This window comes from Manihot esculenta, chromosome 2, assembly GCF_001659605.2.
Source record: "Manihot esculenta cultivar AM560-2 chromosome 2, M.esculenta_v8, whole genome shotgun sequence".
NCBI classification, from domain to species: Eukaryota; Viridiplantae; Streptophyta; class Magnoliopsida; order Malpighiales; family Euphorbiaceae; genus Manihot; species Manihot esculenta.
In genome coordinates, this window is record NC_035162.2 from 5616826 (window position 1) to 5629344 (window position 12519).

Genomic DNA, 12519 nt, shown 5'->3' on the forward strand with positions numbered 1-12519 from the left:
TTTCTGGCGGCTTCCACCCAACATACTTCAAAGACCGGCCTCTCGGTCCAGACCCAGCCTGCATCGAAAACCTCCATGCATGAATATATTCTTTTGCTCGAAGCTGAATAAAGGACGCATCAATAGTATCCTGGTCATTATTCTCATTAAAAACCAACAAGTTTCTTCGCTTCCATAACCACCAAACAGCCGAACTAAAAAGCACATCCCATGGTATTCCATTAGCCAATAACCCTACTTTTTCTATATTAGCAGATAGCCATAAAGGCACATTCAAAATATCAAAAAATGGAGAAACGAAATTGGTAGGTAAAAGGGAATTCCAAATTTGTTTCACATGTTGGCAATCTCGTAGAGCATGCAAAACAGATTCACTTGCAACTCCACAAAGAGGACATAAATCATAATCAATAAATTCTCGCTTTCGGCGTTGAACATTAACCATGATTTTCTCATGTGCCACTTCCCACAAAAACACTTGAATTCGCTGTGGCACCCTAACCTTCCACAGCCCTTGCCAATCCATATTAGATCCTGACACTTCTGAATAAAACGTATCAAACCCTGACTTAACTGTATATAAGCCAGAAGAAGAATGCTTCCACGCAAAACCATCCAAACACGACATATCATCAACTAAAGTAATTGATTGGAAATATAAAAGGACATCAGTAGGAAGAAGAGAATTTAAAATGTCCCAATTCCAGCCTACATTAGGAACCCAGAAATATCGAACACAAACCTGCATATTCAACTCAATCAACGGTTTAAGTGCAAAATTCCAAAGAGGCCCAACCGGAAGCCAATCATCCAGCCAAAATCTAGTGTGCATCCCATTATTCACATCTACAACTATCCCTTTTCGAAGTAGCTCCAAACCATAACAAAAAGATTTCCAATTGACTGAACCATTAGCTCGCTTAGCGACTTCCCAATGAACAAAACCCGACTCATATTTATTGAAAAGGCACCTAACCCACAAAGCTTGCGGATTCTTGTAAGCTCGCCAACACAACTTCCCTAATAGAGCCTGATTCATTTGTCGCATATTTCTGATGCCAAGACCACCTAACCGCTTCGGCAAGGACATTGTATCCCAATTAATCAGATGTACAGCTGGCTTCATATCCTTCCCATGCCAAATAAAGTTCCTGCATATTTTCTCTATTTCATTGCAAAGCGATATCGGTAAAAGAGCACTCTGCATCACAAAAACAGGAATAGCATTAAGAACTGATTGAACTAACGTTATTCGTCCAGCTTTTGATAGAGCTCTCGCCTTCCAGCCATCAAGTCTGCCTCTCATTTTATCCAAAATACTACTATATGTTGAGACTGAAATCCTCCCATGAATAGATGGCACACCCAAGTATTTTCCCAAATCAGCAGTCAAAGGAATACCTGACCTTGAAGACAAAAGTGACGCCAAATCACTATCAACAAAAGGCGACAAGTAAAGAGAAGACTTAGCTAAATTCACTTTCTGCCCGGAAGCCTTAGCAAAGTCATCCAAACATGATAAAATCAAATCCAACTGTTCCACAGAAGCTTCTGCGAACAAAACCATATCATCCGCGAACATAAGATGAGAAATCATCGGACCATTACTCGAGATAGGAATCGGCTTCCATTTGCCTTGACGAACAAGCTGTTTAAACATTCTCGAAAGTTGTTCAATACACATAACAAAAAGATATGAAGACATTGGATCGCCTTGTCGCACACCACGAGTCGGTTTAAAAGATTCTAACTTCTCACCATTCCATAACACTGACATAGAAGATGTTCTAACACAATTCATAATATTAGAAATCCAAGCATCGGAAAAGTGGTAAGAACCCAACACCCACTGAATAAAATCCCAATCTAGTCTATCATAAGCCTTTTCAAGATCAATTTTAATCGCCATAAAACCCCCTGACCGCTTAGACGTTCTCATAGTGTGCAAAACTTCTTGAAACACCACAATGTTATCAATAATTTGTCGGCCAGGAACGAAGCTACTTTGTTCCAATCCAATGAGAGAGCTCAAAACATCTTTCAATCTGTTAATCAACACTTTTGTAACAAGCTTATAGATCACGTTACATAAGCTAATTGGTCTGAACTGAGAAATAAATTCTGGACAAGCAATTTTAGGAATAAGAGTCAGCACCGTTTCATTAACTTCCTCTGGAAACTCCCTCCCGCCCAAGACCTCAATAATAAACGCTGAAACCTGTGAACCTACCGCAGACCAAGATTTCTGAAAGAAAACTGCTTGTAGACCATCGGGTCCTGGAGCCTTGTAAGGAGACATAAGGCGCAAAGCATCATATACTTCATCATGAGAAAAAGGACGATCCAGAAGCAACCGTTGAGAAGAAGAAAGAGCAGGCCCATCAGGTCTAACAAAATGGCTGCAGTCAACCGCCAAATCTTTCGAATACAGCTCCTGATAGTAACCGCTAGCAAGCTCTTTAAGTTGACTAGAATCTTCAATCCACACATTGTTCCCATTTCTCAGCTTGAGAATTTGCTGCTTCTTGCGTTTAATCACGGTAGAAAGATGATAAAACCTTGTATTTCTCTCACCAGAAACAATCCATTCCTCCCTAGATTGTTGAAACCAGTATAATTCTTCCTGCTTCAAAACATCTTCAAGCTGTCGTCTCAGATTAAATTCCAGCTTCACTAAACCTCTCGTTCGCCGGATAGCTAAGCTTTTTTGAACACCATCAATTCGACGGATCAACCTCTGCTTATTATGAAAAATATTCCCAAACTCAGATCGGTTCCATTGGCTTAATGAGTCTTTGGTTGATTTCAAATTATCAAATAAAGAAGTATTTTGCTTCCAACCACGGGAAACAACATCAACAAAATCTTTGTGAGCTGTCCAAGCCGCTTGAAAATGAAAACGACGAACAGAAGAATTTGTAACTCCAAAGCAATTCATAAAAATAGGACAATGATCAGAATGCAACTTTGGAGCATGAATAACTGTAGCTCTAGAAAATGTCATGCGCCAAATCTCAGTACACAAGCAACGGTCTAATCGAGCAGCTTTATAAGAAGAATTAATACCACCCTTACTCCAAGTAAAAGGGGTACCTTCAAAACCCAAATCAATAAGTGAGTTATCAAAAATCCATTGCCGAAAATCACTAGCCCCAATACTGTGAACATTAACATAGCCGGTTTGTTCATTCTCGCTTGTAAAAGAATTAAAATCTCCCAACAGTAACCAACTTTTCTCACTTCCATTGAAACCCAGAACCGAATGCCACAAACGTCTTCGTAAACTAATGTCAGGGCTGGCATACACAAAACTCACTAACCACGAGTCCCCATTATCAAGTAACACATTGCATGTAATAAATTGCGGATCTGTCGACACAAGCGTTAACTTAAAAAATATTTCTGACCATAAAATCCAGATGCCTCCACTGAAACCAAAAGTCTCGACACGAACCCAATTATCATAACCTAGCTGTTTACAAACATTATCAGCTGAATGGCCAGAAATTCGAGGCTCAACCAAACAAAAAATCTGAGGCTTATAGATACGATTGTATTCCTTAAAAGCTCTCAGAAAATTAGAAGAAGCAGCACCCTGACAATTCCAAACTCCAATAATCATTAAAAATAAGAGAGAAAAGAAAGCCACGAGGATGACTGAACCTATAATAGAACGAAAAATCTAGTAAGACCCCTCATTAGAAGGCATCTTACCAATTAAACCACTATTCTGAAATTCATTCAAGGAAGTCTGAGCAACAATTATCATCGCATCATCATCAAGATTCATATCCTGATTACCATCTCCATTAGCTGCTGGGATATTGGGACGGGTTGGATGAGGAAATGACGGATCATTAAAATTATCATGTTTATTCCTATCCAATTCTGTTTCTAAATTTGCAAGTCCCACCAATTTCGAGTTAGAAACAACCCAAGTCTTTGACTGATTCGTTCTATTATTCCCTTGAACAACTACATGGTCATCTTGTGCAGCAGCTTTTCTAGAAGATCCCCCTGATCCACTCGAAACCCCTCTAATTTTTAGAACTGAACTTTGCACAGCAGGCCCATTAGATCTCACATAGGAATCTAAAGCAATATTGGGAGTCTCCTCTCTTGTCACAGTAGAAACCACTTGACCCTTCCCTTTAGAATCCCGTAGCTTTTTCTTGCCCAAGACAGGACGAAAATCTTGTACCACTGGTGGAGTCGCATTATGTTCTATATGAGTCTCAGAATCCTGGAGAATAACTAGAGAACTAAAGGGGTTATTATTGGCCTTCATCGTTGATTTACCCTTGTTTGACTCCCTCGGACCATGATCACCTGACCCAAATTTAAATACAGGTTTTTCCTGAGGACGTTGATTACGTCTTCTATCTTTCTTAACCAGCATCCAATCACCAAAATCATCTAAAACAGCTGGATTAACCACCTGATTCTCGGGTAACTGAGCCACCTTAGGAGCAGGGTTACTATGAACCAAATTAGGCACATTCTCTACATTCTCTGGCTGCAACTCTTTCCGCAACGAAGGACAATTATCCTTCATATGCCCAAAAATTCCACATGAAAAACAAACCATATGCAACCCCTCATATTCAATACGTCGAACTCTCCGGTTCAGCTTGAATTTCGACAAAAGAGGCTTCGTAACATCAACTTCAACACATAATCTCGCAAAATGCCCTCTTGTCACTCGGCTAGTGTTATTATCCACTCTGATAGGATCTCCTATCTTCCTCCCCAATCGCATAAGAAAATCCTCATTAAAATATTCAATTGGAAGGCATGGAAATCGAACCCAAACTGCCAAGCGTTCCAAGGAAACATTAAATGGATCAAAATCCGGGCACCATTGGCGAACTGACAAATAATGATCAGCTATAATCCATGGTCCACCCTCCAGTGCAAAATCAAAATCTTCCCTACTATTAAATCGAGCAAGGAAAAAATCGTTGTCCAGAGCAATTAAGTCAATAGGGGATTTAGGTTTCCAGAGTTCCTTCACCCTTCGCGATAAATAGGCATACCCTATTGATCTTCCAATCAGCTTGATAATCAAGGAGTTCTTCCATGGTTTACAATAACGAGATTTCTCAATTTTAGTAAGTTTAATATTAGGGCACTTTTCATCCTCCTCATCCTCTTCCCCATCAGAAAGCTCATACGACTCCTCATCATTCACTTCAACTGTGTCAGCAATCACAGTCTCGTTATTAGGACTCCCATTGACTAGCATATCCCTAAACGAAGGACCCATTGGAGACGGTTGTCCAACAGACTCAAACTGTCTACCGTCTTGTTCTTCTAAAGAGAAACCTCCTTCACCATCTTTACGCTTCCTACGGCCATTATGTTGCAAAAGATCATCCTCTTCCATACCCTCATTGCCGGAATCTGACATTCCGGTGGAATCACAATCGGCAAAAGTTCTAGAGCTATTAATTCTTCTGCTTATTTAATTACTTTAAATCAATTATAAATTTAAATTTTAATTCAAAATATAAGGGGAAAAAAAAGAGTCTTATTTGCGAGAAATAATTCGAAATTGTTATGTTAATTATGTAATTATTTTACATTTTATTAAATTGGATGATAATTAATTTAATTATAATCAATTATATTAAATTAAATTTTTGTAACTGAAGTTCAATTTTTTAAGTAAATATAAAATATTTATAATTAAATTTCACAAAATTTTACAAATTCATCACATAGTTATTTTAAATATTATTACTAAAAATTTTACCCTTTTAAATACAAAAAAGTTATTATCCTCCAATTTAAAATTAAAAGATTGTAAAAAAAATCACTAAAATTAAATTAAAATCACTGATTTGTAGAGATACAATATGATGATTACTTTATATAAAAGCTGACATTGACACATTTAAGACAGAAAACACTCCCCATCATATGAACTATATATGTAAGTTGACATGTTTCAATTCATCTTCTGACAATAAACATCCTATTCTTTCTTCATTTCTGCCCTCCACTTCTCATAAGCAGCAGTTTCCATTTACTGCCTAAACTATCTGTACATACTTTTCATACTCGGATGATGATATGCTGATTTTACTGCAACATAAATTCCTGTTGATTTTTGCCACATTAAAGCAAGTCTGCTCACTTGGTATGGTGATAATGCAGCAGCTTTCTTCAGCAGCAAATGGAAACTGCAAGAACTGAAAGTTGATTCCCTCATCTTGTACACTTTGCGGTTTATTCACTGAACGTGAATAAACCGCGACTGAGGCTGAAGCTGTGGCAACTCATTTTCTTCATCTGATGCAGCAAGCGAGAATCGTGGATGCTAGTGTGTTGGATAACAGAAAACAAAAATGGTTAATGCGTAGAATTTTGAATGAAGGATAAACTGCACGGCTTTCTTGAATCATCACAGCATATGGAATCAAATTCAAGATTTGCCCAATTCAGGAAGTTTGGTAAGTGATAGATGTATGATTGGATGAGCCACTTTATACTTTTTAGTTTCATTGCTGAACAGGTATAGTACTAAGAAATCAGGCAGGCATTTCGAACTGCCTCAAACAGTTTGAAAGACATACAAGACATGGCAAGCACTGTCAGGACTTAGAATGTCAGCAGAATAATGCTAATTTGGGAGCTTTACTATGTAAGACAACAGCTTAATTAAGCAATATTTATTCAAAAATTTAGAAAAAATGAACCATCACTGACCTGCTGTTGACGGCGATGCTGGATAGCTGTGAAGGCCTTGACCATAACATAAATGGGCAGAAGAATCCCAATGGTCCTCAATATCAGTAACTGCATGCAAAAGGTGTCTTCAGATATTTATTCTGCAGTGTTTCCTAAACAGAATTTAGTCATTTTATGAAAAGAACAGATAATGTAGCCGCTGCCTCACCATGAACATTGTAGATGAGTAATCTCCAGCTCCACTAATAATGATTGGAAGAGTATGGCGTAAGACCAGAAGAATCATAAACTGCATACCAATATAAGTATATATAACTTTGTTGTAGGAACACCAGACGTCCAATTGTCAATAAACAAATATAAAACATGGTCATACACAATTCCAACAATGATAATGTCAAGAGTTAGATGCTTTAGCCCTTCTATACACTATTTGAGGATCATACTAGTATCTACTTTCTTGCCCTCTCACACGTATTGAAGAACTCTGTGTTTCGTTGGTTGCATATTTGTGATAACCTGCTTGATTATTTAGCAAAATCATTGATTGGATGCGTAGGCTTTGGGGAAAGTTTTGTCCAAGCTAAGAATGCCGAAGGATCTAAATTTGATCTCAATTGTTTATTTGTAAAAAACAATTCATCCAGTATGACTAAGTAATGTGTGTGCTGGCCCATGCGCAGATAGTGAGAGTGTGAGAAAGAGAAAGAGCTGTACAATAATAGCAACAATCCGACAGCACATCAGGCTTCTGGGAGAGGGAGCTGAATACTCATCAAAGTCAGAATCTATAAATTCATGGTCTGTGGTAACCATTGCTATAAATCCAGGATTATTTAAGTCCCTTCTGGTTATCTCCCAATTTCCCCTGAAATAGATGCAGTTATTTTATCAAATGAGTAAAGAGAAAAATAGAGATCACTACATCAATAAGGTATCTCAAAGGTGGGAGAGCATACACACTCAAGAATACATACCTGAAGTTCATAGGAACGCCACCATAATGAAACAAAGGAGGTGGTGCTGTATAACCTGGCTTAAATTGCTGCAATTTTGCAAATTTTGAGGTACACAAGCCTTATTTCAATTAATAGGAAGACAACATAGAAATAAGAGAATATATAATAGTATATAAAATTAAGGTACACCTGGTGACAGATCTCACAGACAGTATCACCCTTCTCATTGCACCACCTCTGTACACACTTGCGGTGAGCATACTGCAACACATAAAAGTAATAGAAACTAGTGACCACATCGTAACTATCTGAAATCAGCAGCAAATCTTTAATTTGCAAAAGAGGACTACAGTTTTAACCATCACCTCCGTCCATTTGTTTAGGCATATCAGGCAAAAATACAAACTATCATCAAAACACTTCATGTGAGTTCCAGTTAGGGATTTGCACAGTTTTATAAATAAAGGAATGTGATCTTAGACTAAGATATTTATTGCAGCTCATCTTCTTCTGTAGCATAACAGTGTATCTTACTCAAGCTTTAGTTACTCATCAATCTCTTACTCGTCATCTCCCTTCAAAGTGAAAGAGAGAGAGAGCAAGGCAAAATGACCTCCATGGTTCACTTTTGGGGAGGAGAATTCATCAAGCCTTCTATTTACATGGCATGTTCAGACCAAATTCAGCAACCCATTGGAATATCATTCAAATATGGTTTTCATATGCAGCATACTCCACCCGAATTTATAATTAACACAATGCTTATTCCAGTGCCAAGCAGGCTAATCTATTTTATCTAAGACTTCCTAGCAACAAAGAATTGCCACCTTTTTTACTTAGGATACATTTGACATGATGCATAAAAAATAAATAGTGTTATAGTGCCCATCACATTTTGTGTAATCACCATTATTTTAGAAATGAAATGCCATTATGCACCAAAATCTTAGTGATCATGATCACCATAGTTACTTTACTACCTAACTTCACTTCTATCACTACTGTCCAGCCCTGGTCCCTACCACCAATTCTTCTGCCTGTAGTCCCCCTCCACCCAATCTTTTCTTAATTGCATTATTCATCAATCTGTTGACCAGATTGCATTGCAGCACTTAATTTTAGGTATTTGGGGATATTATCAAAGGACCAAAACTATTTAAAAAAATTACAAAACCACAAACCATAACAGGTATCTTGACTCTTAATGAAAACAGTACAATTTCTAAATAATAATCAGCTGTGCCAATTAAACTACAACTGACCTTCAAGCTTCCACAACAAGAGCATGGTACCTCCATATTTGAGTCTTCGTCCTCATCATGACAAATCCTACACTCTACCAATTTTCTTGAAGATGACCTAAAATCTAAATCCATCCCCTGGGGTGAAAATTCAGTGATGTTAACTTGGCTTGCTGATGGAGTGGCTTGCTGCCAGCGGTTTCTGCTCTCAATAGCAGCTTCAAGGGTGGATTCAGTTAGCAACCGATCTACCAGTAACACAAAATGATCTCCCATCCTTCAAGTTGCATAATATAAATGGGTTTAGAAAAGTATGAAAACAGAACAGATACTGATATCCAAGCCAACCATATGTACAATCTCTTCTCCTTCACCAAAGACCAAGAAAATAATTACTGGAAAAATCCCTGCATTGCAGTTAAAATCCACGTAAGCTTTAAAGTTATAAACAGTAAAACAACATAATAATCAAAGAAAGAAAATTGATGAAATATCTATAACTGTTCAAAAAAAATAATCTGCAACCCATTTCTAGCATTTGCCTTAGTTTCTGAAAGAAAATCATAGGTATACAAACAAACATTTCAGAACAATATTTACTGTGCCTTTCTCTTGTTTTATGAGTAATTGAACAGTGTAGGAATATGAAATGTGAAAAGCACCTAACCTAGACTAGAAAACTATGTCACATGCTAACAATGAAACACAATGGAGACCTCAGAAAAAGGAGTTATGGTCACTAGTCAAAAGTATAATTCTCAACAGCATCAAAGCCAAATAACCACATGATAGCAAAAGATAAATTATACATACAAAGCCAAACAACAAAGAGATAAAGAGGAAATAGCTACACCTTTATCGACAAATGGAAAGATATGATAGATTTACTTTCAAAGAAGAAAACCCAGAAAGCAAAAGGCACAAATGAACAAAAAGAACAAAAAATATAACAATGCACATCAAAATTGAACGCACAATACAAACAATACTTGTGCATGCATAGACGTTAGACAGAGGAAATAATTGAAACCCATATTAATACAGATGCATCAAAATGAAGACCAGCAATAAAGATGGGAAAAAAATGACCCAAATCAGATAGACGACTGCGGTTAGCTTTAAAAACGCAGAGACATAGATGGGAAGAGAGGAATGTTGAAAAAACTGGAAAAAAAAAAAAAAAAGAAAAAAAACTATCACCTTGACAATTACAATCCCGAAAGTAAACAAGACGAATTAACGCATAAAGCTATTTAAGATGAGAAAGGGAGAGACGCTTACAAGAATGGGATTTCTGGAAAAGAAGAAAGCAACAATCTTTTCCTTTCTTCCTTGCGTTTGTTTCTGGAGAAGAAGCAAGAGATTGAGTGTCGTCGCTGTTGACGTCACAAATCCATTTTACTCGTACCTCAAAATCTACACATTTTTAATCAAATAAAAAATTTCTCTTCCTTTCTGAGTTGATATATGGGAAAGTGGGGGAATGGCGAGGGAAAGGTTAGAGATTCTAACGGCAAAAAAACCCACGACCGCCACGATTCCAGATTCCCTTCTTTATTTTGGTTTATTTAGCTTGTTTTATGTTTACTTCTTTTTCATCGTTGGATTATATGTCGAGTTATAATCCAACGTATCGGTGAGTCTCCTTTCGATGCGAGACATGGGCATTCTGACGATCATGTCTCTTTCTCTAGAAAAACATCGGCTTTTTGTAAGACTCATAATTAAAAATCTAAAATTATAATAATGCAATTCTAATTGTAATTATAGTTTTTCATTTTAAACATGTTAAATCCATATTAGAATTCCATTCTTTTATAAAAATAAAAATAAAATTTTAACACATCTATCGCAATTGTATCATATTTTTATTTTCTATATGTCCGAAAATGTCCTTTTCATTTTCGTTCTTATTGAAGTCAAAAAATTAAAAAATATATATTATAAAAAATAATGAAATTGAGTTTGAATTTTAGTTTATTTTAAATTTATTTAATAAATATTTTATAGACTAATTTGAAGATAAGAGAAAGTTTATAGCGGTCTGCATCCGACATTGTGATCCTTTATTTTCGGAGTGTGAGTGTTCGATTTTATTATTTTGTCTTTAAATTTTATTAGGAGGAAATTTTTCTTTTTGAATTTTGATTATATTTTATTTTTATTTTATTTATTTGTGATTTTTAATTTATTTTGGCTAGTGAAATTCAGCGGAGCAGTGACATCAACAGTAATTAACAACGAAATCATGTTTGTTTTTAGATTTGCAGTCGTTGATTTAATGGTGGCGCTACTGCATGTTTGGGTTCATGGTTGTCAAATGGCTCTCAATTCCTTCTATGGCTATAAATTCCTTCTATTTGTTGCTTCATATCATGTCTTGTGGTGGTTGTTGTCTTTTTAATCTAGCCAATGCCCTCATTGCTTTCTTATTGTTGTTGGTGTAGTCGTTGGCCTGGCTATATGTTAGGCGGTGCCATTGGCTGTGCTATGAGTTGTGGAACGGTTAGTGGTGTTGCGAGTCGGTAAGGTGCAAAGCCTCGGTCGATTAGGTCTGTCATTTACGTTGTTCACAGCTTGACTTGGAGCTGGTTTAGTTTGAGTTGGGTTTTAAATGGTTTTTTTGGGTGATTTATTCTTCCTGGGTTGAGTTTCTATATTTTATTGAAATTTGAGTTTGATTTTTTGCATTGGGTTTTGTTTTTGTTAACGATGGCCTATTAAATTATTTCAATGCAACTCCAATTGCATCCAAAAAAGAAAAATCCATTTAACACAATTAAATCAAAATTTTATGAAAGTTTTAATTTAATTTATTTTAAAAATGTGTTCCGTTAAGATGAATTTTTTATTAAATTGAGTTTTAAATACTTTATAAATAGCTAATTTATCCACAATTTTATTGTTTAAGACAATTTTTTATCGTAAGTCCACAATATGCGGAGGATTACCACTGTACAGTGTGGGGTATTGTTTCTGATCCATCGTATGTTTGCATCAGCATATTTGATTGTAATCACCGGCTGATATTTATTGTCTTAATTTTGTGGGCCATATTCAGATCCACTAAAAACGATGACCATTACCGACTCTTTTTATATATATAAAAAATATTATTATTAAATTACTAAATTTTAAAAAATTTAATTATTTAATCCTCAATACAAAATATTTTAATATTTTACAAAGCAAAACTCTTTAATCTTTACAAAATATATACATGTTTTAATGAATTTATTTTCTTTGTTGGATTAAATGTAAATAATTTTTGTTTGATAGACTTTGATGGATTGAATAGTTATGGAAAGTAATTAGTTAAAATAAACAAGTGTTGTAATATTCCTTCAAATATTTTGGTTATTCAATCCATTTTATTATAGGCATATCCTGCATATTTGACTAGTTATTAATACTTTCAATCAATGTATATTTATTATTGTTTCAAATATTAATAGTAAATAATTATAACTATTAATACATTTATGTTTGATGACCGCTGGACTTTATAACCCCGATATAAGGTCAAGTTCAATATGACAACTCTGATCCAAAAGTCAAAAGACCTCTTCAATGAATCGGTCTGGACCACACGACCTTGAGGTCGGACCTCACTTGAGCCTTAATCT

At 35.9% G+C, this 12519-nt stretch overlaps 1 protein-coding gene across 2 annotated transcripts; it reads right to left on the reverse strand.

The window, feature by feature from the left end:
* Positions 1-5803: 5803 nt before the first annotated feature.
* Positions 5804-10566, reverse strand: LOC110607605. Of its 2 annotated transcripts, none has more exons than XM_021746750.2 (8): positions 10175-10566; positions 8915-9300; positions 7842-7913; positions 7671-7738; positions 7411-7561; positions 6902-6982; positions 6712-6801; positions 5804-6322 (listed from the first exon to the last, which is right to left on the reverse strand). In XM_021746750.2, the coding sequence occupies exons 2-8, from the start codon at positions 9167-9169 to the stop codon at positions 6236-6238; spliced, it is 804 nt and encodes a 267-aa protein (XP_021602442.1). In that variant the 5' UTR covers positions 9170-9300; positions 10175-10566; the 3' UTR covers positions 5804-6235. The 2 variants fall into 2 exon arrangements, with proteins under 2 accessions (XP_021602442.1, XP_043808492.1); XM_043952557.1 differs by lacking the exon at positions 10175-10566 and adding an exon at positions 9395-9770.
* Between the last annotated feature and the right edge of the window lie 1953 nt (positions 10567-12519).